The sequence below is a fragment of the Gnatocerus cornutus genome, chromosome 2 (genome assembly GCF_029298725.1).
Source record: "Gnatocerus cornutus isolate USDA-ARS CGAHR chromosome 2, icGnaCorn1.1, whole genome shotgun sequence".
In the NCBI taxonomy this organism is placed as follows: Eukaryota; Metazoa; Arthropoda; class Insecta; order Coleoptera; family Tenebrionidae; genus Gnatocerus; species Gnatocerus cornutus.
In genome coordinates this window covers 20,770,992-20,794,193 of record NC_142234.1, presented here as the reverse complement: position 1 = coordinate 20,794,193, position 23,202 = coordinate 20,770,992, and the positions used below count along the sequence as shown (strand labels likewise).

At 39.2% G+C, this 23,202-nt stretch overlaps 5 protein-coding genes across 5 annotated transcripts in view; 3 read left to right on the top strand and 2 right to left on the bottom strand.

Moving 5' to 3' along the window:
- On the top strand, nucleotides 1–1,310 carry pn (exopolyphosphatase prune). The gene is made up of 4 exons (XM_088030798.1): nucleotides 1–92; nucleotides 140–369; nucleotides 415–686; nucleotides 732–1,310. The coding sequence occupies exons 1-4, from the start codon at nucleotides 36–38 to the stop codon at nucleotides 1,268–1,270; spliced, it is 1,098 nt and encodes a 365-aa protein (XP_087886924.1). The 5' UTR covers nucleotides 1–35; the 3' UTR covers nucleotides 1,271–1,310.
- NELF-B (negative elongation factor B) lies at nucleotides 1,237–4,772 on the bottom strand. Its single transcript, XM_088030796.1, has 5 exons — nucleotides 4,503–4,772; nucleotides 4,355–4,453; nucleotides 2,168–2,959; nucleotides 1,713–2,120; nucleotides 1,237–1,667 (listed from the first exon to the last, which is right to left on the bottom strand). Exons 1-5 carry the CDS (start codon nucleotides 4,617–4,619, stop codon nucleotides 1,320–1,322), a joined length of 1,764 nt encoding a protein of 587 aa, XP_087886922.1. The 5' UTR covers nucleotides 4,620–4,772; the 3' UTR covers nucleotides 1,237–1,319.
- Nucleotides 4,773–4,781: 9 nt separating this feature from the next.
- On the top strand, nucleotides 4,782–12,958 carry LOC148179971 (uncharacterized). Its single transcript, XM_088030795.1, has 8 exons — nucleotides 4,782–5,237; nucleotides 5,321–5,409; nucleotides 5,457–6,086; nucleotides 6,132–6,580; nucleotides 6,744–7,006; nucleotides 7,053–7,652; nucleotides 7,956–10,919; nucleotides 11,494–12,958. The coding sequence occupies exons 1-8, from the start codon at nucleotides 5,210–5,212 to the stop codon at nucleotides 12,084–12,086; spliced, it is 5,616 nt and encodes a 1,871-aa protein (XP_087886921.1). The 5' UTR covers nucleotides 4,782–5,209; the 3' UTR covers nucleotides 12,087–12,958.
- Nucleotides 12,800–14,784, bottom strand: LOC148179970 (cytochrome P450 CYP12A2-like). The gene is made up of 6 exons (XM_088030797.1): nucleotides 14,448–14,784; nucleotides 13,993–14,403; nucleotides 13,755–13,947; nucleotides 13,351–13,711; nucleotides 13,104–13,304; nucleotides 12,800–13,062 (listed from the first exon to the last, which is right to left on the bottom strand). Exons 1-6 carry the CDS (start codon nucleotides 14,569–14,571, stop codon nucleotides 12,946–12,948), a joined length of 1,407 nt encoding a protein of 468 aa, XP_087886923.1. The 5' UTR covers nucleotides 14,572–14,784; the 3' UTR covers nucleotides 12,800–12,945.
- Nucleotides 14,785–15,390: 606 nt separating this feature from the next.
- CalpC (calpain C) overlaps nucleotides 15,391–23,202 on the top strand; it is a 33,415-nt gene continuing 25,603 nt past the window's right edge. The window contains exon 1 of the mRNA XM_088030575.1: nucleotides 15,391–15,482. The gene's annotated coding sequence lies outside the window, so the exon portion shown is untranslated. The remainder of the gene's footprint in view (nucleotides 15,483–23,202) is intronic.

Sequence of the window (23,202 nt, the reverse complement as noted above, 5' to 3'; positions counted from 1 at the left end):
ATATCATGTCATAACATAACCTAAAAAAAGTGAGCATGTGTCAAAACATGGACAAATTCTTGAAGTTCCTCAACACCGCTAAACAAGCACTTGTATATAAAAACTTCCACGAATAATTCCATCTAACGCGCTGTTTTAGCCTGACCTCAAATCCCACAAAAATATCCATTTAGTCCTAGGCAATGAGTCTTGTGACTTGGACTCCACAGTCTCAGCACTCTCCCTCGCATATCTTATAGACTCGCAGAAAGCCCCCTCGTCTTTAGTAATCCCCGTTATGAACGTCGAAGAGAAGCATTTTCCTCTACGCACGGAAACTTGCCACTTATTAAAAAAATACGGCGTGGACTGGAAAACTCTAGTTTTTAAGTGCGACGCCCCCATTCTTTGATTGTTACTAATTCGCACTTGCAGAGGCGACATCGACTACGCCGAACTGTTGGTCACATCTACAGTCAGCACCAGCCTTGTTGACCACCATGTCTTGGCAGCTCATGATAAAATTCTCGAAGAAACGGTCGTCCAAATTTTTGACCACCGACCTGTGAACACGCAGGAAATCTGCAAGAGTCGGAAACTCCAACAGAAAGTTATTAAAATTGTAGGTTCGTGTTGTACCCTGATAACGAAGGAAATCCTCACGTCCGGGTTGCCACTCTTTGAGGAGCTGCGCCAGCTTCTATATGGTGAATAAAAAAGTGAAGAAAACACGTCTAAAGCTGCGTTTTTAGGAACTATTGTCTACGATACCATCGGGCTTAATAAGAAGTGTGGAAAAACGTTCGACGACGATGTGGACATGGCGCAACGGCTAGAGGAGTCCCTGGAGACCCCCCAAGACAGAAAACACCTCTTTGATCAACTATGGAAAATCCACAATGATACTTCGAGTTTAACAACCAAAGATCTGTTATATAGAGACCTGAAGGTGGTCAAAGGTGTTCCAATCCCTGGACTATCGATGCTGGTCGAAGATTATTTGAAGCGCGAGGATGTAGAAGCCGCTCTTGAGTCGTTCGCGAAAGAATACAACTCTTCCTCCGTTGTAATCATAGGAATTGACGCGAGCAAAGAAGTCAGAAGAGATCTCGCGATCTTCTCTTCAGACCCGCGCTTTAGCGAAGCTTTGACGACCATTCTGAAAACCACCGGCGCGGATTTGCAGCTCACTGAAGTCCCCATCGCGACTAAAAACGTGGTGCTCTTCAGACAAGCAAACATTAAATTAACACGGAAATTCATCCTGCCTTTGGTGAATGACGCGGCGTAATCATCTATTCCAACTTTAATAAAGTTCATTTTAAAAATAACTGTATTCTTTATAACGTGTGGTGATATGGAGCTGGCGTTGGCACACTCATTAACGGTGAATTGAGATCAATATCCATTTCAATAGGTACAGCTGTCTCTTCCTGGGAATTAACTTTCGTCTGAAGCATCTCGTACAAACTGTGGACTTTTTCACTGTGTTGATGAGTCGGTTGCAATGCTTTTACCAGCGTGTGCAGTCGACTTGCTGGTAATCTAGAATGCACGTACCACAGCAACTTCAGAAGGTGTCTAGTGACGTTCTCTCGCGAGAGACCGGCGAAGAAGAACTCGTCGAAAAGCGCGGTACAAAAATCTTCAGCTTGGAACTCGTCAGGATTGTGAATAAGAAGAGCCACCTGAAGTACTAATTACCAATTGTGTTATAATTCCGCGAAACTCACCAGAGAATGTAGGAAAGGATCCTCGAAGGCTCTGTCGTCTTTACAGTTGGCTAAAACAGTTAGAATCCGCAGCAAACCGACGCGGTCTTTCGACCGCGCGACACTCAGAGTGTAGTACATGGCTAGAATGCTCGCGACGGAGCTGTCTTGAATGTAGGCCTCCACAGCGTCCGGAAGAGGACCCGAATGTTCAATGACTGTTATGGCGGCTTCTCTTTCGTCAGGAGGGAGTTTGCTCGAGAACTGCCGCACTTGGTCATCCACCATTAGCGACATCAAAGCTGGTAAGAACTTCGTAACGACTTGGCTGTCCAACTTCGGTTCTTTGAAGTCCTGGGAGTCGATCATCACCCACGCGCTTAACCCAAGCGCCAACATACGTAGCAACAGGATTAAAATCGTGTTATCCTGAAGGGAAAAAAACAGTTTTACAACCCCACGTCGGTGTTACTTACCCTCGGCATCCCTTCGACGATGATAAGGTGGTTGAGTATCTTTATGGCCGACGTGGCTAAGAAATTTATAGCGTACGGATCACATAAAGTCATCGACAAATCGCCGAGAACTTGCTCTTGTCCTCGTTTAACGTTGTCCAAGAACCCTTGTAACTCCCTTGACCTCTTAATGTCGACGTTTTTTTCTCTAATGCAGGCGTCAAGACACCACGTGAATTTATGGCACGGATCTATCGAGATTATGTCTTGGACTTCCAAGTCGTGCAAAGCCATCAACAACTCCGCTCGCAGAGTGCAGTAATGGACGTTTCGCGTCCGCAGAAACAACGTCCGCAAGAACTGGAGGACCATATCGTACAACTTCACACTGTTCCCAATCATATGCGCTAATTTCTGGACGACTTCTCCTTGTCTCCGCACTTTTGGCGACGGTCCGAAGAACTGAGTGCTTAAATTGGTGTGATCGAACAAAACGTTCTCTTTCTCGCTGATGTATTGGCTAAGTAGAGGTGAGACTTCGTCACCGAACAGAGATTGGTTGTCTTTCCAGATTTGGCGTTTTACTTCCGTGTCTGTGTCGTTGTACAATTCGCGGTCTCGGACGAGGACTTTTAAGTAGCTGTCGTCGATCTGGGGGGTGTTTTTTAGTATGGCCATTACTATCGGGCGCAGAGCTTTGACTTTCACGACAGGGAAACTTTTCACGAGGAGCTCTTTGAGCTTTCGGTCTCTTTCGCGACCTTCTTGTTTTCCGATTTCGTTGATGTGGGAGATCAGCTTTTCTCGCAGTTCCTAAGGCCAAGGAAAACTTATACAAATTGTACCTTGTCAAATTTGCAACAAATAAAAACTTTATAATATTTTTCGTAGGACTAATCGTTTTCAAGATATAGTGATTTTTTTTTAATTTGCAAGAAATTGTCTCTTTTTCACAGGACCTTCAAAATAGAGTACTTTGAACACTTTTTTTTTATAACTGAATACATCGAAAAAGTCTAATCCAGCAGATTTTCTAACATCGTATGAAATTAATCTGTGTCTTCATTTATTTCAAATAAACTAGTGAAAAGTTGTTGTTTTAAAGGTGGTAAGAGTTATAGTTTTAATTTTGAGTGAAATTAGTTTTATTTTTGAATAGTATGTGGTAATTGCCGCGGTTCATCTTACCTCAATCTTAGGTAAATGAGTCTAAATTGTACGATTTCAACAAAGATATGCATAAAATCCATCCTGTTCTTTTGAGGACTCTCAAAAACCAGAAGTTCTTGAAGAAAATAAGTACCATGAAAAAGAATATGCAGAAGATTAATTTCATAAGTTGCTGAAAATTTGCGTGGGTTAAGTTTCCGCAATCTAAAAAAAGGCACTAAGTTATATGTTTCGACTGTGGTGCACAAAAGACCAAAATTCTTGAAATTTTGAAAAATACTTTCATATCTCAAAAATGGCAACTCCTACAAAAAATATTACGAGATCTTTTTTGTGGCAAATTTAATAAGGTACAATTTTCCTAATAAGTATTTTTGCCATTGGAATCACCAGTGACAAGTTATTTGGAAAAATTTGTTTTCTTTGACATTTACCAACGCGTAACTTTTTAGCAGCACACCTATAGATGGGGACTTTTGAAATTTTTCTGTCTATTTTGCCAGGACTATAAATGTTCAAAAAAAGCGATTTCTCGGTGGGGTGTTGTTTACTGCTGATTGTGTCTTTGCAGAGAAGTAAAAGCATTAAAGACTTCATTGAAATTCATCGCAAAAACTCAATAATTATTGCAATTACAACAATTTTTTGTTTACAAAACGTTGAAGTTCGTTTGGCATTTAAAGAATTATATCAGAGCCTGCAATAAAAACAGTGGAAACAACTGCCCACCTGAGATGAGTCATATTATCGATTTCCGGTAAATATAACTCTAAAAATACGTGAGGATATAATTATTAATTGATGAAAATTCGTTCAGACAAATTAACGGAGGACTTAATTACCCCAAAAACAATCGAATGTCTTTCATTTGATCCCAAGAATGATAGTTCTTAATGACCAAAATACAAGAAACGACAGTCTTTTGAGCAAAGTTTTGCATGTTCATTGCATGAGTAAGCAGTCAAGTGCTGCAAACAACCTGTAACTCGACTCCTGGCTTTGAATTCTAATTGATAATGCCTGTAGATTCAAGTTTACCTCAACCACCGACATGTGAAAGTCTAATCTTCTCACTCCATGCAAATCAAGTAATGGAAGCATTGGTCTCAGTGAAGGCAGAAGAATCCCATTTGTAACCTACAAATAGTCATAACCAAAACATGAAGATTGTTCTTGTAATAATTACTTGAAATTCTTCGATAGCTTTGAGCGGATCTGTGCAACTGGTAAGAGCATGTTTGAGGAAGTTGGGGCCGTGTATATTCAGCGCTTCCAAAGGGAATTCGTTTCTTGAAGAAGACATTTTATTTGAACTGAAACTTCTCAGGTTATCACAGTCTTGTTAAATGAAAACAGGCGTATCGTTTTGACACATGCTTGAAATATTGTCAAAAAGTGTTGTGCTGTCAAAATCGTCAAACAAAACAAAGGACGTTCACCTATTTAAAATGCCGCGTTGTGATTGGCCACCGTCAAATACAATAAGAAGCGGTAAAAGCAGCACTATTCTAATAACTTCCGGTTTTTCAAAAGGCGAAATTTCAAAGTGCGATTGACAGTTGTCAGAAAGTCAGCGGGATGCATCGGGAGTGTGTTTGTTTGGAATAATTAGAGAGGTTTTTCGGAATTACTTTTTAATAGCCAGAAATTACAGTGACGTAAAGTGACGTAGAAATAGACGCTAGAGGTTGCACTAGTACGCAGATTTGGGGGAAGCCTATCAAAGCTTGTGAAGAAATGGCATTCTTTTTGACACCCAAGAGCCCACAGTGCGTTAAATGTTGTTAATTCCACAAGAGTTGTGCCGTTGTTTCGCAAATCCATGGGTTTTCGGAGTTTCGTCGATATTAATGTGAATTAACGCCGTTACATGTATTGATCATCGTATAGGTTATGTTTCCAACTTTCATTAGCATCCTAGGTGTGTTTACTCTGTTGATATCCAAGAATCGGACAAGTTTATGTTTGGAATCGCACTTGTCTCACGCTGGTTTACTGTTTCAGACATACAATCATGGTGGGAGGTCCCAAGCATTGCTCATTTTTGTTCATTGTTTCGCACTGCATTTAACCTTTTAGATTTTGATATAGAGGTAAGACTCCCACAACTCCTTCATTTTAACCCATTCTTGGCCCCCAGGATTTGGAGGAAGCTCTCCTGACTGATGGCACAGAAGAGACTTCGTGGCTGCAAGAACTCATCGTGAGACTCCTCAGTGGTTGTTTACCTAACAATGAAATCTCCACGTTCAACTATCAGATGTTCCTGAGACGTCTCTTCCGTCAGAAATGCCAGGAACATGATCAATACAACCCTTTTAACACAGATGTAGACTTTCAGTTGTTACCTCTGAGAACCAAAGTGGACATTCTTCACGCACTCTGTGATTTTCGTTTAGACGCCGATGACGTCCTTGACCAGCTAAAGAACTTAGAAGCTGACAGTTTGAGGGTTGAGCCTTTGGGTTATGACAACAACGACTCAGCTTACTGGTATTTTTACGGTACTAGACTATACAGAGAAGATTTTAAAACTAAAAACAACAAGAAGAAGTCGGTGTGGCAGGTTATCTGCTTCACGGAAGACGACTGGTTCCAACTCAACAAGAAGTTCAAGAAATCCGCTGCAAAGTGTGAAAGACAATTATATCGTACTTTGAGTGAGAACTTCCTTCCGGAGCTGCCGAGGTTGTTTCGGGAAAAGGAGAGACTGGCCAGGAAGCGGCTGCTGGAGAACCAACCACGCCGCACTTCCAGGAGGTTGCGCAAGGTAACAACCCCAAACTCTTTGTCCTTTATTAACACCGATCTCTAGGAGAACAACGCGGAGAAGGAGGAAGAACCCGCGACTCCACCCCAAGAGATCGGTTCCCAGGAGCAGGAACAACAGAGAAAACGCGATTTGGAGGCAAGGAGACGTGAGGCGTATGAGAGAAGAAACAGGCTCAAAGAACCGAGTGAAGACAGTCAAAGTGAGAAGAGCGAAGGACGGTATGAGATGGGTGGGGCCAAAGCGCGCCAAAAGAAGTCAAAAGGTAGACAAAGGAATCTCTCCACGAGCTCATCAAACAGCAAAGACGCAATTTCGTCTTCTAAGAGTTCCAAAAGGAAGAAATCCGGCGAGGAAACTTCCAAGTCTTCGACATCGTCCACCACGACCACGGTGGGGCGGCAGACCAACAACTCGTTAGCGGCGGCGACGGGACAGATAGTCATACAACCAGTGGCTAATCCGCATAAGAAAAAACTGAAGACTTCCCAGGTGTAAGTGCTTTTTCGGTCTTTACTTCAAATGTCAATTGCAGCAAACTTCAATAAGTGAAAGCTGTCTTAAATTGCAAAAGAAATGATCCTCTCCTTCCCCTGTCCTGGTTTGGTAACTATGTACTCATTGAATCCTCTGGTGTTATCACAGCCCGTGTTTCAGATTCCGCCAAACCGACGAAGATCTTATCACTGGCATGCATAAGATCCTCGACTACGTGAAGAACCACGAAGATGCGTGGCCGTTTGCGGATCCCGTCGACGAAGAATACGCGCCTAACTACTATTCCGTCATCAGAAAACCGATGGATCTGCAGAGAATGGAAGAGCGGCTCGACGCTGGATACTACAAGAATTTCACCAAGTTCAGAGACGATTTCCAGCTGATTGTCGACAACTGTCGCCTCTACAACGGCGCCGAAAATGGTAAAACGATAACCAACCGATTCTTTGTTTTAATAAGTAATTTTAGAATACACCGAAATGGTCGACAACTTATCTAAAGTTTTCGAACGCGCCACAGAGAAATTCTTGGATCAGATTTCATCGTCGGACGACGAAATCGCAGTGGAGTTCACCAACGCGGACTTGGATTCCAAGGAAGCGAAGAAGAGCGGAAAACCGGAAAATCAGACCAAGGCGTCGAAGCGAAAGCCAACTCTGGCGGCCAAAACCGACAAAAAGAGGGAACACTCGCTTTCTGAAGAATCTCTGGATAAGAGGAGCGTCTCATACGACTCTCTAGTGGAGGAGGATGATAAACTTGTCGCCAATAAAAAAGATAGGAATAAGAAGGTGAAGAAGGAGAAAAATGACACGAAGAAGGTTGTCAAAGATAAAAAGAATGTTAGAACTAATAATAAACATAAGAAGGACAAACATGTGAGTCCGGTGAGGAGCAGAAGTCCTAGTAGAAGTGTTAGTAGGAACTCTTTTCCAAGGAGTTTTAGCAGTAGTCCTCCACCTTCAAGTGCCCCTTCCAGCCCTGACAATAGATTCGATTTTTTTCCGAAGAAACACAAATTGAAGGGCCATGATGACGACAAGGTGGAAAATCACTCGTCTCCGAAAGGTAATGTTAAAAAAACACGTAGTATTACAAATAGTTCATATTTAACAATAAAAAGTTTATTGTTTTTTGTGCAAACAAAAATGAATAGGTAAACAATAGAAAATAATCGTAAAAATAAGCAGTTATTGATAATTTACAATTTTAAGGTCTATTGATTTCTGTAAACAGTTCAGTTTTTAATTGAGTTACCACACGCTTTGTGGTGAAAAGCTGACGCTAGTTCTTGTAAGTTACCTTAAAATGTGCACAATTTCATAAAACATTAAGTACGATCTTATCTAATTGTAACTTTTTCTTCCAAAGGCAAGCAAAAGCATAAACAAGACAAGTTTAAAGAACTGTTCGACCAAGACGACACAAACTCCTGCGACATGCAAACGAAGAAGCAGAACGACAAGTCTGCGTCATCGCCATCTAAACCAAAAGACAAACACAACAAACTCCGAGAAACCATAGAAAAACTTAAAGCAAAAAGTGAAATTTCGAACAAACTAAACGACGATGAATTTCAGTTCGATGTGGACACCCCAAAAGAAAACAAAGAGAAACTAAAAAAGGAAAAAGACGATAAAAACAAGGCAAAGAAGGAAAAACTGAATCGCATTCACCCCAAGAAGGACTTTGATTTCGACGACAGCAACAGCACCCTGGAGAGTTTGCATGACAACAAGAAGAAAAAACTCAATTCGAAGAGTACAATGATGAAAAACGCGTCAATTGAAGCGTTGACGATTGCAACTGAGCAAACGTTGAAAGATATCAACAAGTGGTTAGACGATACGCCCAAGTTTTCCGAGTTTAGTTCGGCGAGTAACTCGCCTTCGTATCCCGCGTTGGATGAATTTGATATTGGGAACAGAGTCGATGATCCTAGGAAGAAAACTGATAAATTACTGCCGAAAAAGGACATCGGCAAAGACATCAAGCGACGGGCGTTCAGTAGAGACCCTGCCAAGTTTCTCAAACGGCGAGAAGTGCAAAGGACCATAGATCGTCTGCAGCCGGGGAAAAGCAAGGGGAATTTAATTTCGAGTGTTCAGAGCTCGAAACAAACCGACGAGCTTTTCCCTCTGGGGCCGTTGTCAAAAAGTAAGGACACGAAAAACTCGCTGATTGTCAAAACTGATGACAACGCGCCTAAATTGAGTTTGGGGTCCGTTTTGGACAGTTTTGGTAGGCATAAGTTTGTGGATGATAACACGAAGTCGGAGGAGTTGGACGATAATAAAGAGAAGGAAAAAACAACACTTCAACCCAGTGTTGAATTGAAGGAAGAGGCGGAGACGAAACTCAAAACTGAAAGTCCCAAAAAAGAATCTCCAGTAAGGGAAGAATCTAGCATGATGAGTGGAGCGACACCAAATTTAAGTGCCTGGTTTAAAGCTTTTGGTGCTCCTAAAGTACAATCGTCCCAGAAGAAAACAGATTTGAAGTCTGAAAAGGATGAGAAGTCGGATGACAAGCCCAAGGAGGACGCTCCTAAAGTACCGATTCCGGAAGTGTCGCCGAGTACTGATAGCCCCGTTGCTGCGCACGGCCAGCCTGTGCCAAGACAAAGAAAAATCAGCACCGGAAGTAGCATGTCGGAGCGGTCTTCGTTCAGTCAAGACATGGACTCTCCAAGAGTGGGAATCGACGAGCGTCTGGGTGCTTATCCCGCGCCTTATCCTTCTCCTCTTCATAGATCTCCATCAGGAGCTTCCCCAGTTATGGCTTCACCTCGCCCCGAGCTGTCACCTAAAGCAGCCCCGTATCCCCCGTTCAACGGCCAAATCCGAGTGGGATTCTATCAGGATATTGTCTCGAACAAAAGTAGTCCCGATAAGTCCTGCAGCCCCCGTGATAACCCCCAATCACCTTACGCGCAGAATCCTGAACATGTTTATACCCCCAACACGTCGCAAAATGTTGGATATTCTTATCCAAACTCCCCGTATTACTCACATACTCCGAATTATAGCAACACGAATCCTAGCACTCCGTATAACCCGGAGAACGTTCACTCTTCTGCGTATTACGACACTAATAAGTCTCTGACCGACCAGTACCAAGCCAAGTCGCAGAATTACAACGCCTCGCCTGCTAATAACGTCCCTTCGCCGCACGCCCAACATTCGCCTATAGAAACATTCCGACAAGAAGATCCAAATCAGAGCAAAGCCAACGATAAGATGGCTCAAAGCGCGATGTTCCCAGTGAAGAAACGCGCGTACACTGAAGTTGAAGCCCAAATGGTCAATAGGTACGAAGGTGAAGTCCCTAGGAACATACAAGAGCCCCAAAATGCCCAAAGTGCAAGGCCTGAAGAGGCCATGAAACACTATATCCATCAGAATATTCCAGACCCTAAACCTTTGACGGTACAAACGAATGTAGACTACAAGTCGCAGAGTACAGTGTCGCCGGTTCAGCAACAGTTGACGTCACCGGTTATAAACTATTCCACTCCTTCGAATCCGTACGGTAACAACTACCCCAACGAACCCAACTACCCTCTGAACATCCCCACGAGGAGTTTGGCCGCGACGTCTACCATCGACCGGAAAATAGACATCGTGAAGTATACCAACATGGGGTACAGTGGACCGGAAGTGAACTTCTCTCGAGGAATGCAGCAGTATAACAGACCGGAATTGAACTACGCTCGGCCGCCATCCAACGATCAACAAGCTGTTGCAAACCCGCAGAGTCAGCAGACATCCGAGGTTCCGTTGCATTACTCTAATTCGGCCCATATGGCCTACAAGGGCATGGAAATGAACCCTTCGACTTCCAACCCTCAGCAAGCACATTCAAACTACACAAATACGTCAAATTCCAATCGTTTAGCTCAACCTTTGGACGTACAGAGTTCGTATAAAACCAACGAAGTGTCTATACCCAGACCTACGTATAACACTCATCTTGATATGGACCAACCTCTTGGGTTAAGAGGCAATATAGCTAATTTATCGCACATTGTTGACCGGTACAACAATGATGAGAGGATGTTGAGTGGGTTGCAATCTCCAGCCGGGCAGTATTACGGGGATAAAGGACTAGGAGGACCTCACATGTTCAACAAGCCTATCAACACCAGTACTGCGGGTTTGCCGATTTTCAATCAACCCAATATGGGGATACAGTCGTACAATCAGAACATACAAACTCCGACGTCGCCGATGTACAACCGGCAGATGACGGAGTTGCAAAGCCCTATGAGCAGCGAAGCGAAAAATGTGCAGCAAGGGGAGAAGAAGTCGAAGAAGAGAAAGGTCGCGAAAACAGGTGAGTCCCAGGGGTTATTGCGCCTCAAAAATGGCATACACCTGACTTTCCCTAATTTTCTAATGATTTCCTTCTGATTTCGTCCAACCTCTCCTTATTTCCTTGTGATTTCGTCTAACTTCCCCTGATTTCCTTATGATTTCGTCCCACCTCTCCTTTTTTCCTTGTCATTTAGTCTAAATTCCCCTAATTTCATTGTGATTTCGTCCAACTTTCCCTTATTTCTTGTGGTTTCGTCCTACTTCCCCTTATTTCTTTGTAATTTCGTAAAACGTCCCCTGATCTCATTGTAATTTCGTCCAATCTCCTTATTTCCTTGTCATTTAATCTAAATTCCCCTGATTTCTTTGCGATTTCGTCCAACTTCCCCTTATTTCCTTGTGAATTTGTCTAACTTCCCCTGATTTTCTGTTGATTGCCCCTGATGTCCTAACGATTTCCCCTCATTTTCTAGTGATTTCGTTGATTTCCTAACGATTTCCCCTGATTTCCTAAGAGTAATACACTGATTTCCCCGAGAGGTTAACCCCTTGAAAGTTTAGCATATTTTGGACTAATTTTCCGTTGTTTTCAGCGCAAGTGGCCGCCGCCCCCGAGTCCCCAGCCCCCGCCAACAGTCAGGGCTTCCAATCGTACGCCGGCTTGAAGTCCAACTCCCCCATGGAACCAAGTGCAATATCCCTAAAAACCGCGAGCGTCGTCCCTGGCAGCGCCTTCAATTTCGGACCATCACCGTCAGCTCTGGGTATAGGATCAGGTCTATACGGTGACAAAGATGCATATCCTAACTTCTTGGACGACTTCCGAGCCGCCCCGAACTACTACATCGCCGCAGCGACCGCCGCCCATCACAGAGCAACCCCCGAAGCCCCCGACAAGCAGACTCGTGTCGCGGCACATCAGTCCTCGACACGACAAGCGCCCAGTTACCCCTTCATTGGGGCGCGTCAAGCCACGCCGCCTAGTTACCCCCTCGGGAGCCACTTCATGCCGTCTGCGCAAGCACCGCTGATGGACGCGAGCTCGCCGCTTTATCAGCACTACTTGCAAGCTGGAGTGTTAAATCAAGGACTTTTGGCGCCGCCAGGACCGTACGGACCGGGATATCACCCCGCGTTAAGTATGAGGCAACCATATGACTCCATGACAAGGCCTCCTTGGCTTTAATCGCCGATTTTCGCTTTCGGGAAAGTTTTAGTGATCGTTTTTGTTTGCCAAAGACAGTTTTATGCGTTTGTTAAGATGTACATTGAAATTTTATTATTGAAATTTAGTTTGATAGGACTTTTTGAGAATATTGTTTTTTCTTTTGATAGCAGTGTGCGAAAAGTCTCTGTGATTTGATTTACGTGATCGTAAATAATTTTGTTATCTCTTTTTCATGTTTATGGAATTATCAATAGTTTTCTTAACTGTTGGACCATTATTTTACCTCATGTTTTTAATAATAGTATATCGAACTTTTGTAGTGCTCACACTAGTTCTGTGTTGTTTCATTTTTAAACCGTTGTTGTAAACTGGATAAATCTGACCGACAAATGTCTTCGATTTAGCGTGCTAAGATGGCCAGAATTATCCACAGACATTCCCAAATATCGTGCAAGATATCTACTTACATAGATTAAGATTCTTAATAGCAGAGGTATAATGTCAATGAATTTATTACTCAACCGCAGTTTAATTTATCTTTTATATTTATGTATAGTACATATAAACACACTTGTGTTACGTTTACGTACTATTTATTTAGAATATAACAGTTACATTGTCTAGATGTTTGCCTTATTCTTAAAATTGTAAATTAAAACATCGACAATAGAATCTTAACATTATCACTAAAAGGAATATCAAATCTAAAAACATGTATGACTCGAGTCATATAAGCTTTAATCAGATTTTTATTGTACAAAATTATAACAATATCAAAAATATACCTTTAAAAATGTAAATACGAAAATGTAAATGGAACTAATACTAGTGTAATTTTGAAAAACATGTATTGTTGTACAATGAAATAATAAAATATTTAGTGATTTGTACTCCTAAATTTTATATTTACCGGTTTATCCGGCACTCGGTTCATCCGAAAAACCATTCCGATCTCACAGTCTCCAGCAGCCTCCAACTCGAAGTTTCCCAACACCTAAAACTCGAATCACCCAAAGAAACGCCGAAGACTCTTACCTCTGCAAGAACAGCGACCATTTCATTTTCCGCCACCTTTTTCCCAGGACACATCCTCAACCCGTGCCCAAAAGGCAACGAGGCAAACCGATGAAAACTCTCCCTTGTCCCCCTCATAAACCTCCAAGGATTGTACTTGTCCGCGTCCTTAAACACCTTCGCATCCTTCGAAAGCGCCGAATTCAATGACAACACTAAAGTCTGTCACAAAAAGTTACAACTTCTTCGGAAAAGTGAAGAAACTCACTCCTTTAGGTACTTGGTAGCCTCCGATAACGGCGTCGTTGGCTAAGAACCGCGAGATGCCTCCAGCGGTGGGCGACATCCTCAGAGTCTCCTTAATGCAAGCTTTTAGGAACTCCGTGTTACCACTTCTTGCCTCGTCTTGGAGTTGTTTGTTTTGGGCTAAGTAATGGAAAGTGAAGGCTAATGTAGTCGCCGTTGCGTCGATTCCTCCTAAGAAAACCTCAATTGCTAACATAATTTTGTCGTTCCATGACAATTGAGAGTTGCTAAACAGAGCGTGCATGTAAGGGTGAGTCGCTTCCAAGCGTTCAGGATCCTCTTCGTAACACTTCTTCACGTCTTCCAAGTGCTTGTTTAAAATACTAAAACGGTACGATTAGAGTAGCTTAAGAGTTGTTGACACACCTGTAGATTGTCGCGTGCGCCACCTCTAACTTCTTGTAGCCGGAAGTCTTCCACACCTTCCACAACGGAGGTCCCATCAGAGTTTCATAGAGACCATCCATGAAGTTAACACTCGCTTTTATAATCTGTTTGGTTTCGTCATCATCGCCGAACATGCAAGGGAAATGGTAACCAGGTGAAACCACCGAGATCGCTGCAACTCTTCGTTACTAACTTTCTTAGGAAAGTCACCAATTACCCTCAATGGTAAACTTGAGTAAGTGCTGGTACGTATCGTGTAACACGAAGTTAGCATCTCTGTGCATTTTAATGTAGTCGACGAAGCGCCGGGCGATTTCCCGTTGTTTCTTTAAGTAGGGTTGAATTACCGGTGTCTGCAACAAGGGGTTTACTCCTTTCCGGAGGTTGTACCATTCTTCGCCGCTCCCGGTGACAACCCCCACGCTGGCGAAGGTTTTTCTTCGGTAATGAATAAGAGCTTTGAATTCTGGGCGTTTCGGGAATCTTCCTTCGTTTTGCAGGAGAGTTTGGGCGTCCGCTGGATCTAGAGAGATGACCATTTCCCCTCCTAAGTTTAGTCTGAAGATGGGGCCAAGTCTCTTACTTATGTCCAAGAGGGCTTCAGTGAGGCGCTCCGATTTGTACCTTCCTAGAAGTGGATGAAGAAGTTTGAAATTAAAGTTGCGTACTTACCTCCGGGGAAAAACAAATAAGAGTGTCCGACTAAAGGGTAGGATTTTAGGGTCGGAATATCTTCAAACGGCTTAGTTTTGATCTGAGAATGAAGATTCAGTCTTAGGTGTGTTAAAAACCGCATTGTGGTGCGTCTGGTGCTGAAGGTTGTCGAAATTTAAGAATAAATCGGAATTATGGATGAGATAATAAAGTCTGAAGTGTATTTATTTCCATGATTTTGCGTCATTCCAAACTGGAGAGTTCAACACAGCTCTTCGTTTGCCAAGGTTATCAAGCACATGGAGATCTTCAAAATAGTGTTTCTTGAATTTAATAGATGACACCACGATTTTGAAGACTCAGGCAACACAAAATACTGAACGTTCTTAAGAATGCGAAAGAAATTGTATACTTATTTGGTCTACGAAGAACAGCAGGCGAAAAAGTGCTCTGAGGAGGACTCTTCCTGTTTATTCGTATTCTGATTAAATGACGAAAAACTCGTGAATTTTAGATTTCTTTTAATGATTGAATAAAAAAATTAGGAACTAGAGTAATTAATAATCAAAATTATCTATTGTTGGCCCCATTTTTCCATTTAAATAACGCAAAACCGCAAAAACGCGCCGATACCTCCTACTAGAAGTGGAGCTCTTCATCCCTTTTTTGTACCTACAAATGTAACAATTTCATACTTCCATATAAAAGAAAGTTGATATGTAAGTAGAAGAATTTCGCCTGATATCTAAAAGCGCTAGCGGCAAGAATGAACGGGGTCAGTTCTGTACGGTGTAATTCTTGGTCGAGGTACTCGCGAGCAGTTGCTGAAGAGATTCAACCTGGTGCGGATGAATTTGTTACGTTTTATTCGAGTCGAACGGTACACGTGCTCCAACTTCGCATAAGTAATTTATATGAAATTACATTATACGAATTTTGTTCCGGGATCATAATGTTTCTGTTTATTGTTGGTGTTGTGGAGTGTATAATGTGATTGTGGCTGTTGTTCTATGATTAAAACTGTTGGGATTGCTAAATTTTACGAAAAAATTAGTAAGTAACGCAGCGGTATTTTTTTATTACAGGAATAGTTCAAATATTTCGTGAATTCATGTCCGAATCAATAAAGCGTAAACGCTCATTTGCCTATTCAAAAGTCGCGTCTATTTAAATGTTATTTGGGGCTCTATTCAGGAATCACAAACAGTTATTGCAGAATCTGATAAAATAAATTGATGATTATTAGCGCGTTTCACTTTTAACGGTAACTTCTATCAGTAACAATAGACCACACATATTCGTTCCAATCATTGTTTGTTTTTATATTGAAAGGAACGAGTTTAATCAACAAGCACATCGAGATGTGAATGAAAAGGTAAAAAGACAACATCATAAGGAATGGATATATCCATTTAATTCTTTTTGTAATAAAACAGAGATCAAAGCTTTTGTGGCGTTGAAAAATTCAACGAAGGTTGATTACCAATTACAAATTTAATTGTTTTGCACTAGACCTAAGAAACTGACACTGAAATTTTTAAGCGTAATATTATAGCTTTGTTCATTTAGCGGAGTAATTCTTGAACATTGAGTAGAAAATGACCACAAAATACTATTAGAATCACTGAGATGGAAAGCCTGGGTTTACTAAATGAAGTATTATGAAATATTATAGCTTTAAATAAATATCGCTTTGTGCAATGAGTTATATAAGATTGGTTCGTTAGATATTTTAGAACTTATTTATTGGACAATAAACAAAATTTCCCCCAAGGACACAAATTCTAACATTTTTATCGTCTAACTCGTTCCTGTTGCAATGTGAATTGAATTTTAAATGGGAAATTAAATTTGTTTCTTACCGTTTTTTAACAGCACTCGCATCTGAAGGGAATTTTACCTCACTAGGACCTCTTTAAGAATCCTGTATATAATTACGTAACGTTAATACACAGCAAATCTCATGTCAAAATTAACTAATGTCAAATTCTGGGGGGTAATCGTGCCAACTTTGCCATCTTGAAATTTCCAAAGCTAATTCATCAAGATTCCAACTTTTAATAAAAAAATCAATGTCAAAGTGGACATTTGCAATCTGAACCTACTATAGTCGCGGCCAAATTATTTATTATTGTTACATATTGTTATCTTTATGATTATTACGGCCACAATAAAGAGGTACAACTTTTGAACGACATTGTAATTCAAAGCAAAATTAAACTTTTGAACTGCTAATCGGACATTATCAGACCTACCAAAAATAAGCACTTAATACTCCCTCTGTTCAAAAATAAGTGTCCAGTTTTACTTTTTTTGACTTTTTTGTCACAATTAATCATTATAAAAAAATTACAAATTATATTACTTATGAACACTTACTGCTAATAAAAAATCATTCAACAATTCTAGAATTTCTAGCATTCTTGATCAAAATGTGTGTACTGTAGAACATCTTTTTTGCTTTCTTGTAAAAGTACCAATACACACTTTTTCGGTTGTGTTTAGGCAAATTAGAGTTTATTTTTGTCAAATCCCTTAAATTTTCGTTTGCAGTTTCCATATTTTCTTCAAACCGGTGTTTTAATTTTTTAGTTCAAATGACGAACAAAATGAAAAACACAACAATAACTGGCAAAATTGCACCTACTGGCACATTAAATATGGATGTAACTGTCAGTGGTAATTGTTTTGAAATCTTCCTTAACAAAACTTTATTTCAAAAGAAAAATCAAAATCGGACACTTATTTTCGAACAGAGGGAGTAATTATTAACCTACAAGGAGTAATTTGTGCCTACAATGTAAAAGAGTTTTGTTGACTGCGGATGCTTTTAAAAGTAAAGAAAAATAAGCAAACCACTGCATAAGTAAAGTCCGTTTTTTTTTTAAACCACCAACACCGCAATTTTCCCCTGCATTACAACCGGCAATGTTGCCTAGGGAGATTTTTGGTGAGAAAATAGTTTTGAAAATTAGGCAGTGTTTTCGTTAAAAACGTTTCTTTTACAGCCTGTTGGATTGCAAATCAAATGATTTAATAGTGAAAAGACTCGGCACAGCCTGAAAGGCCGTTTTGTGTAATCAAATTGTCAATTAGGCAGCTAACCTATTTGATTTTATCACCAAAAAGTCACCATCGACGACGTTGCCGGTTGTAAAGTGATGGGAGAGTGCGGTGTTGGTGGTTTTTTAATAAAAAAAAACGGACTTTAGTCTATAACTGTAAGCATCTGTCATATTTTTCTTTTGTTTTGTTAATGTTATTGCCAAGCCTACAAAAATTATCATTATGCCTACTTTGAAAGCCTGATTTACACAGCTCAATTTTTGAAAAAATGTGGTCCACGATTTGTACTATTTTATTTTGGGCGCCACTGTATAAAGCGTAAAGCACTCATTATTTATCTCATTATAATTGTCACTTGTGATAAAATTGTTTGAGTTTCACATGTCAAATTGACAGTAATGCATATTTGGACTACGCTAAAATTTTCAAAATGTCTAATAATAATGACCAAAATAACTACTTGTACAGTTGGTTTAGATTGCAACTGTCCACTTTGACAGTTATTTCTTTATTTAAGTTTGGAATCTTGATGAATTAACTTTGAAAATTTTAAGATGACAAGGTTGGCAGAAGGTTCCTCAGAATTTGACATTTGTTAATTTTGACATAAAAATTCCTTTGCATCAATTTTTAATTAAAAACAGTAACAAACTATTTTATTTCCGACACTAACAGCAATTTTTGCAACAGGAACGAATTACACAATAAAAATTTTAAAATGTGACCTTGTTTGCAACTTAAGCCAACTGTATATGGACTAACGTTTATTTTATCTATGCAAATGCTGATATCTGCAAACGGCGATTAACTCCTTTATTCAAAATTTTAATAAACGTGCTTACTTTCAGTTAGCATTATTAAGTATGTAGTAAGAATTGTTGCAATCTCCTAACAAAAGCACTAAGTAGAATTTAATTTGTAGTGGCTTCATATTAATATTACTCAACTCCAAGATCCGACCGGAAATCTATTAAATAATTCTTTACGATCCACTCATTCCTTGTAAACCATCTTGGAGTAATTTCATGAATTTCCGTGTAATTTCCCCTAAAAAACGCTAGAAAGTTGATATCGCGTTGATCTATTACTCATCGACCTTTACCCACAGGCAAATATTCAAACAAACTGTACCTTCTAATGCATAGTTTGAAGCGGTTGTGCATATTTAATTAGTATGGAAGACATGGTCATAATTTATCGCGACTTCTTCTGACACTCAATTAATTAACGAAATTAGTGTCATGAATAAACCACCGATGACAATAATAACCAGACAAATACCGATTGTATCTGCTTATATGCTAATAACTGAACCTACTTCTCGCGTTTGTGTCGCATAAATGCCCGTATAAATAATTATTGGAATTATTGGAAAGTTGCTTAAGTTCATGTACACTTCAACTTATCATTCATAAGTTGTCGACATTGAACTTTCTAATTAATCATGCTCTTGTGGCGCTGGACACTGCTTTTTAGGTACTTCATAGAGATTTTATTACTTATTAAATACGCAGTACTGCCAATTCCGTTTGAGTTTATAATGAGGTTTTTGTCTAGAATTGTAATTATCAGGCTTCGCTTTTTCGTTTTATTTCTGTTTTCAAGGAAACTGTTATCATTGTGTGTTATGTTCTTGTATTTATTAACCTGATTTTGAAGTGAAGAATTTTACCTTGCAAAGAACTTTCTATTTTTTTCTAGAGAGCACGTTTATTATTGTTTGTTAATAGTTTGTCATTTATCGCACCTTAAATGTGCGTCTTTGTTGAAACAGGCAACGTTTCATGAATGATAATCAAGCACCAGGTTTAAATAGGTACTTCTGCCTTTAAGTGTTAAAATTGTAAGGCAACAGTGGAAGTAAAATTTAATACTTTTGATTTTAGCCTCAGCTCTTCTGCTACTTTTACCTCACCATAGTCGCACGTTTCTATCTGTCGTAGTTTCAAATATACTGAGCATTAAAAATTTCGGAGATGAAAATTCACTATACGAAAATTTAATCGGACATGACTCGATTATTTGTTGCGGAACGTCAATTTTTAACCCGAATTTGGAAAATTAGTCCGAATAACGCAAGTTTGCTCCAAAAATAGGCGAAAAACCGACCGAAGAAAGTTGAGAGTTTTAGTAATTTTTTTTTTCGAAAACTCAAACTTTCAATTTTCTGAAAATCTAAGAACGAATTTTTGGCTAAAAAACTGCTAGAAAAACGATGGTAAAACCCGTTTTTTTCGATCTGTCGTCGTTTCCGAGATATTGAGCGCAGATGGTTTCGAACTTTCAAAAATTTGGCCCAGTGGCAAAAACCCAAAAATTCAAACAGCTATAACTAAGTTATTTCTGGACGAAAATTAAAAATTCTTGCGGTTTTGGATTCAGCGTGACATTCTGCGTAAAATGAGCCTAAATAAGTTGAGTTTGCTTTATCAGTAAACGAGACATTGGCCAAAAACCGTTTTGAAGAGGTCATTTAGGGATGCTTTTCAATCATTGTTTTCAAGGTGAAGACGACGTTAAATACATTTGTGTTTCTATCAATCGAAAGAGGAGCTCGAGATCTATCTACTGGTCAAATTTGAGATTGATCGGACAAATAGTTTACGAGGTATGGCCAAAAAACAAAAAATTGAAAAATTTTTATCGTTTGAGTCGGATTTTTTTTTCGCGAAAAATCGACTATCGAATTTTGGGCTTTTGAGCGCTCGTTCTAACGCAACATGAGCCGAGGAAAATGATGGCGCAAACCGCATTTCAATATCTCTTATAGTTTCCGAGATATTTAACTTTAAAAATTAGAAAAAGTTGGGAAAAATGAAAATTTACTATTCGAAACTTTGATCGTCCATAACTCAGTTATTTGTTGCCGGATCTGAATTTCAACTTCAGATTTGGAATCTGCGGAAAATTCTGCGCAAAATGATGTAAAATAACGCAAGTTTACTCTAAAAAATAATAAGATATCGATATCAGAAGTTTGGCATAGTTTTAGTCATAAATTTTCGCGAAAAACTGCAACTTTCGACAAATCGAAAAACTATTTTTTATGTAAAAAATCGCGAGAAAAACGATGGCGTAAACGGTTTCCTGATATTTCTAATAGTTTCCGAGATACTGAGCACGGATTGTTTGGAACCTTCAAAAATTTGGCCCTCTGGCGACAACCCAAAAATTCAAACGGCCATAACTCATTTATTTGTTGACGAAAATTAAAAATTGGATTCAACGTGACATTCTGCGTAAAAAGTGTCTAAATAAGTTGAGTTTGCTTCACAATTAAACGAGATATTGAACTGTTTTGAAGAGGAATTTTTGGGGTAATTTTTAATATATTTTTTTCGGAATAAAAACGAGATTTACTACCTTTGAGTTTACATTAATCGAAAGAGCAGCTCAAAATCTTTCAAGTGGCGAAATTTGAAATCGATCGGACAAATAGTTTATGAGTTTTGGCCAAAAAGCAAAAAATTGAAAAATTTTCATCGATGGATTCAGAAAATTGAATTGTTTCGTTTTTAGCTTCAGCTCTTCTGCTGCTTTTACTTCACCATATTCGCACATGGTATCATTGATGCAATTATCTGTGCTCTGTTTTTCCTGACTTCTGTATAAGGCAATAACCTAGACTGCAACATATTTACGCAAAAAAGTAAAAAAACCTTATTGTTTCCACCTTTTCCTGCAACTTTCAACCAATTTAGCAACATTTTTCTACTATTTTAAGAAAGTCCTTCTCTGCTAATTATAGTTTTCACTGATTCTTCCACGGTCTCCACTTTAAATCCATCGCACGACAATAATAAAACTCCTCTTTCGGATCTCCGCAATCAATTGTACCATATTAGCAATTCCAGCCTCAAAGTGGTCACTTAGCTCTTAGCGATAGCGAAGACATTCGTGTATTTCTAATTACTCGCGTGGGTGAGGGCTTCACTTAATTAGGTTCTCTATTTAGAGCGCGAATGTCCGGCCTTGAAGATGGTTTCTTCTAGTGTCGCGAGCTTCTATCTATGGTCGGGGTCATTGAAATGGCGTCAACACAATCTTGGAGCAAAGGCCACCGTTCTTGTTCTCACGTTGAAGCCCGAATTAAGTCACGAAGGCATCAACATGAAGAAGAATCCAGTCGAAATTCGACGACTTCCGCATAAAGAAATCGACCAATGCAGCTCGATCGAGGGCAAACTGTTAAATGTCACGTGCAGGTTGTTGAGAATGAGGCTGGAACGGTATGGAAATTGCGAAAAGCGACGAAATTCCAAGAGCTGCCAAGCACAACTAGGAGATGATCCAAGAAGGGAAGTCTTCGAGATTATCTTAGCAAGTTAACAAGACATCGCAGGGGTGCAATTAAAGCGAAAGCGCCTAATTACGCTAATAATACAGCCGAGACTGCATTAATCTATAACAATGCCGCCACAATAATGCTTTAATACTAAAATGATTAATTTCCATGTCGTAATCTGCGCCGCAGGTGGAAGCTCTTTTTGTTTACATAACAACGCAACATTATTCATTGTGAAAAAATCTCATTACGATTATGAAATTTTTTTCATCTCATCTTGTTTACAAGGTGAGATGAGTTGAGAGGAGTTTTATTTACATTTTGCTTTTTCGTAGTGCAAATTTATACTGTAAGGTCAAGAATCGGTCATAGTTGTAAAATTTGTAAATATTATTTTTATATCTATCTGTTTGCCTTGCAAATTAATTCAGCTCTTCACGGATGAGGATGGAATGCGAGTTATGATGATGAGAATTGAAGAGTGTTTGCTCAGATAACATTATTTGCGCTATTTTATGACGTGATTTCTAATCCAAAATTGTATAAAAAAAACAACATTCGTTTTTAATTATATCGTATCTACCTAGCGAATAAAGTGTGGGTTATAAAATGCCGCAATTTATGGGTGTACAAATTCCGGTTTTTAGATATTTGGATATGGAAGTAAACCTGATGGGAGTTAGGACAGAAATATAAATTTCGGAGTTAACAAAGATGTTGATTCTTACATTTTTTTTTAATTTCAACGAATAAATATGAAAAACATTAAAATTAGATAAGAGAACAACAAAAACAAATTTAATTTTAGAGAAGGATGTAGGATTCTTTTTCTGATTTCAAAAATAAAATTTTTTAAAATCTCTATCTTTTGTTTTATAATTATTTATTTATAATTATAATTTGGTAGAATTAATATACGACTTAAAAGTAGTAACTTCTAAAATTAGTAATCTAAAAGTAGTAAAATTACCAAAATTACGAATTTTTGTGAAGGATGAGGGAACTATTTGATTGGTCTCAAAAATAAAAATTTCTAAAATTTGTGTTTTTTGCTCTAAAATTTTACAATTTGGTAGAGTTTAAACACGACTCAAAAATAGTAACTTTCCCAAATTTGATAGCTATAGCGCCAAAATTACAAAAAATACGAATTTTAGTGAAGAATGTGGAAGCTTATTGTTTGGTATTAAAAATAAAAATTTCTAAAATCTGTATCTTTTGTTTTATAATTTTGCAATTTAGTACAGATAATATTCGACTCAAAAGTAGTAACTTTCCCAAATTTCGTAGCTGTAGCACTAAAATTACTAAAATTACGAATTTTTGTGAAGAATGAGGGGACTATTTGATTGGTCTCAAAAATAAAAATTTCTAAAATCTGTGTCTTTTGCTCTAAAATTTTGCAATTTGGTAGAGTTAATA

Bases quoted from the DNA above. Each gene is read 5' to 3' on its own strand.
- pn (XM_088030798.1), top strand. From the start codon at position 36: ATGTGTCAAAACATGGACAAATTCTTGAAGTTCCTCAACACCGCTAAA. The intron at 370-414 runs GTGCGACGCCCC...TCGCACTTGCAG, and splicing joins TGGAAAACTCTAGTTTTTAA to AGGCGACATCGACTACGCCG. The intron at 687-731 runs GTGAATAAAAAA...CTGCGTTTTTAG, and splicing joins GCTGCGCCAGCTTCTATATG to GAACTATTGTCTACGATACC.
- NELF-B (XM_088030796.1), bottom strand. From the start codon at position 4,619: ATGTCTTCTTCAAGAAACGAATTCCCTTTGGAAGCGCTGAATATACAC. The intron at 4,454-4,502 runs GTAATTATTACA...GACTATTTGTAG, and splicing joins AAGCTATCGAAGAATTTCAA to GTTACAAATGGGATTCTTCT. The intron at 2,960-4,354 runs GTAAACTTGAAT...CCTTGGCCTTAG, and splicing joins TTCACATGTCGGTGGTTGAG to GAACTGCGAGAAAAGCTGAT.
- LOC148179971 (XM_088030795.1), top strand. From the start codon at position 5,210: ATGTTTCCAACTTTCATTAGCATCCTAG. The intron at 6,087-6,131 runs GTAACAACCCCA...ACCGATCTCTAG, and splicing joins CTTCCAGGAGGTTGCGCAAG to GAGAACAACGCGGAGAAGGA. The intron at 7,007-7,052 runs GTAAAACGATAA...AAGTAATTTTAG, and splicing joins CTACAACGGCGCCGAAAATG to AATACACCGAAATGGTCGAC.
- LOC148179970 (XM_088030797.1), bottom strand. From the start codon at position 14,571: ATGCGGTTTTTAACACACCTAAGACTGAATCTTCATTCTCAGATCAAA. The intron at 13,948-13,992 runs GTAATTGGTGAC...GAAGAGTTGCAG, and splicing joins ACTCAAGTTTACCATTGAGG to CGATCTCGGTGGTTTCACCT. The intron at 13,063-13,103 runs GTAAGAGTCTTC...TTCGAGTTTTAG, and splicing joins TGGTCGCTGTTCTTGCAGAG to GTGTTGGGAAACTTCGAGTT.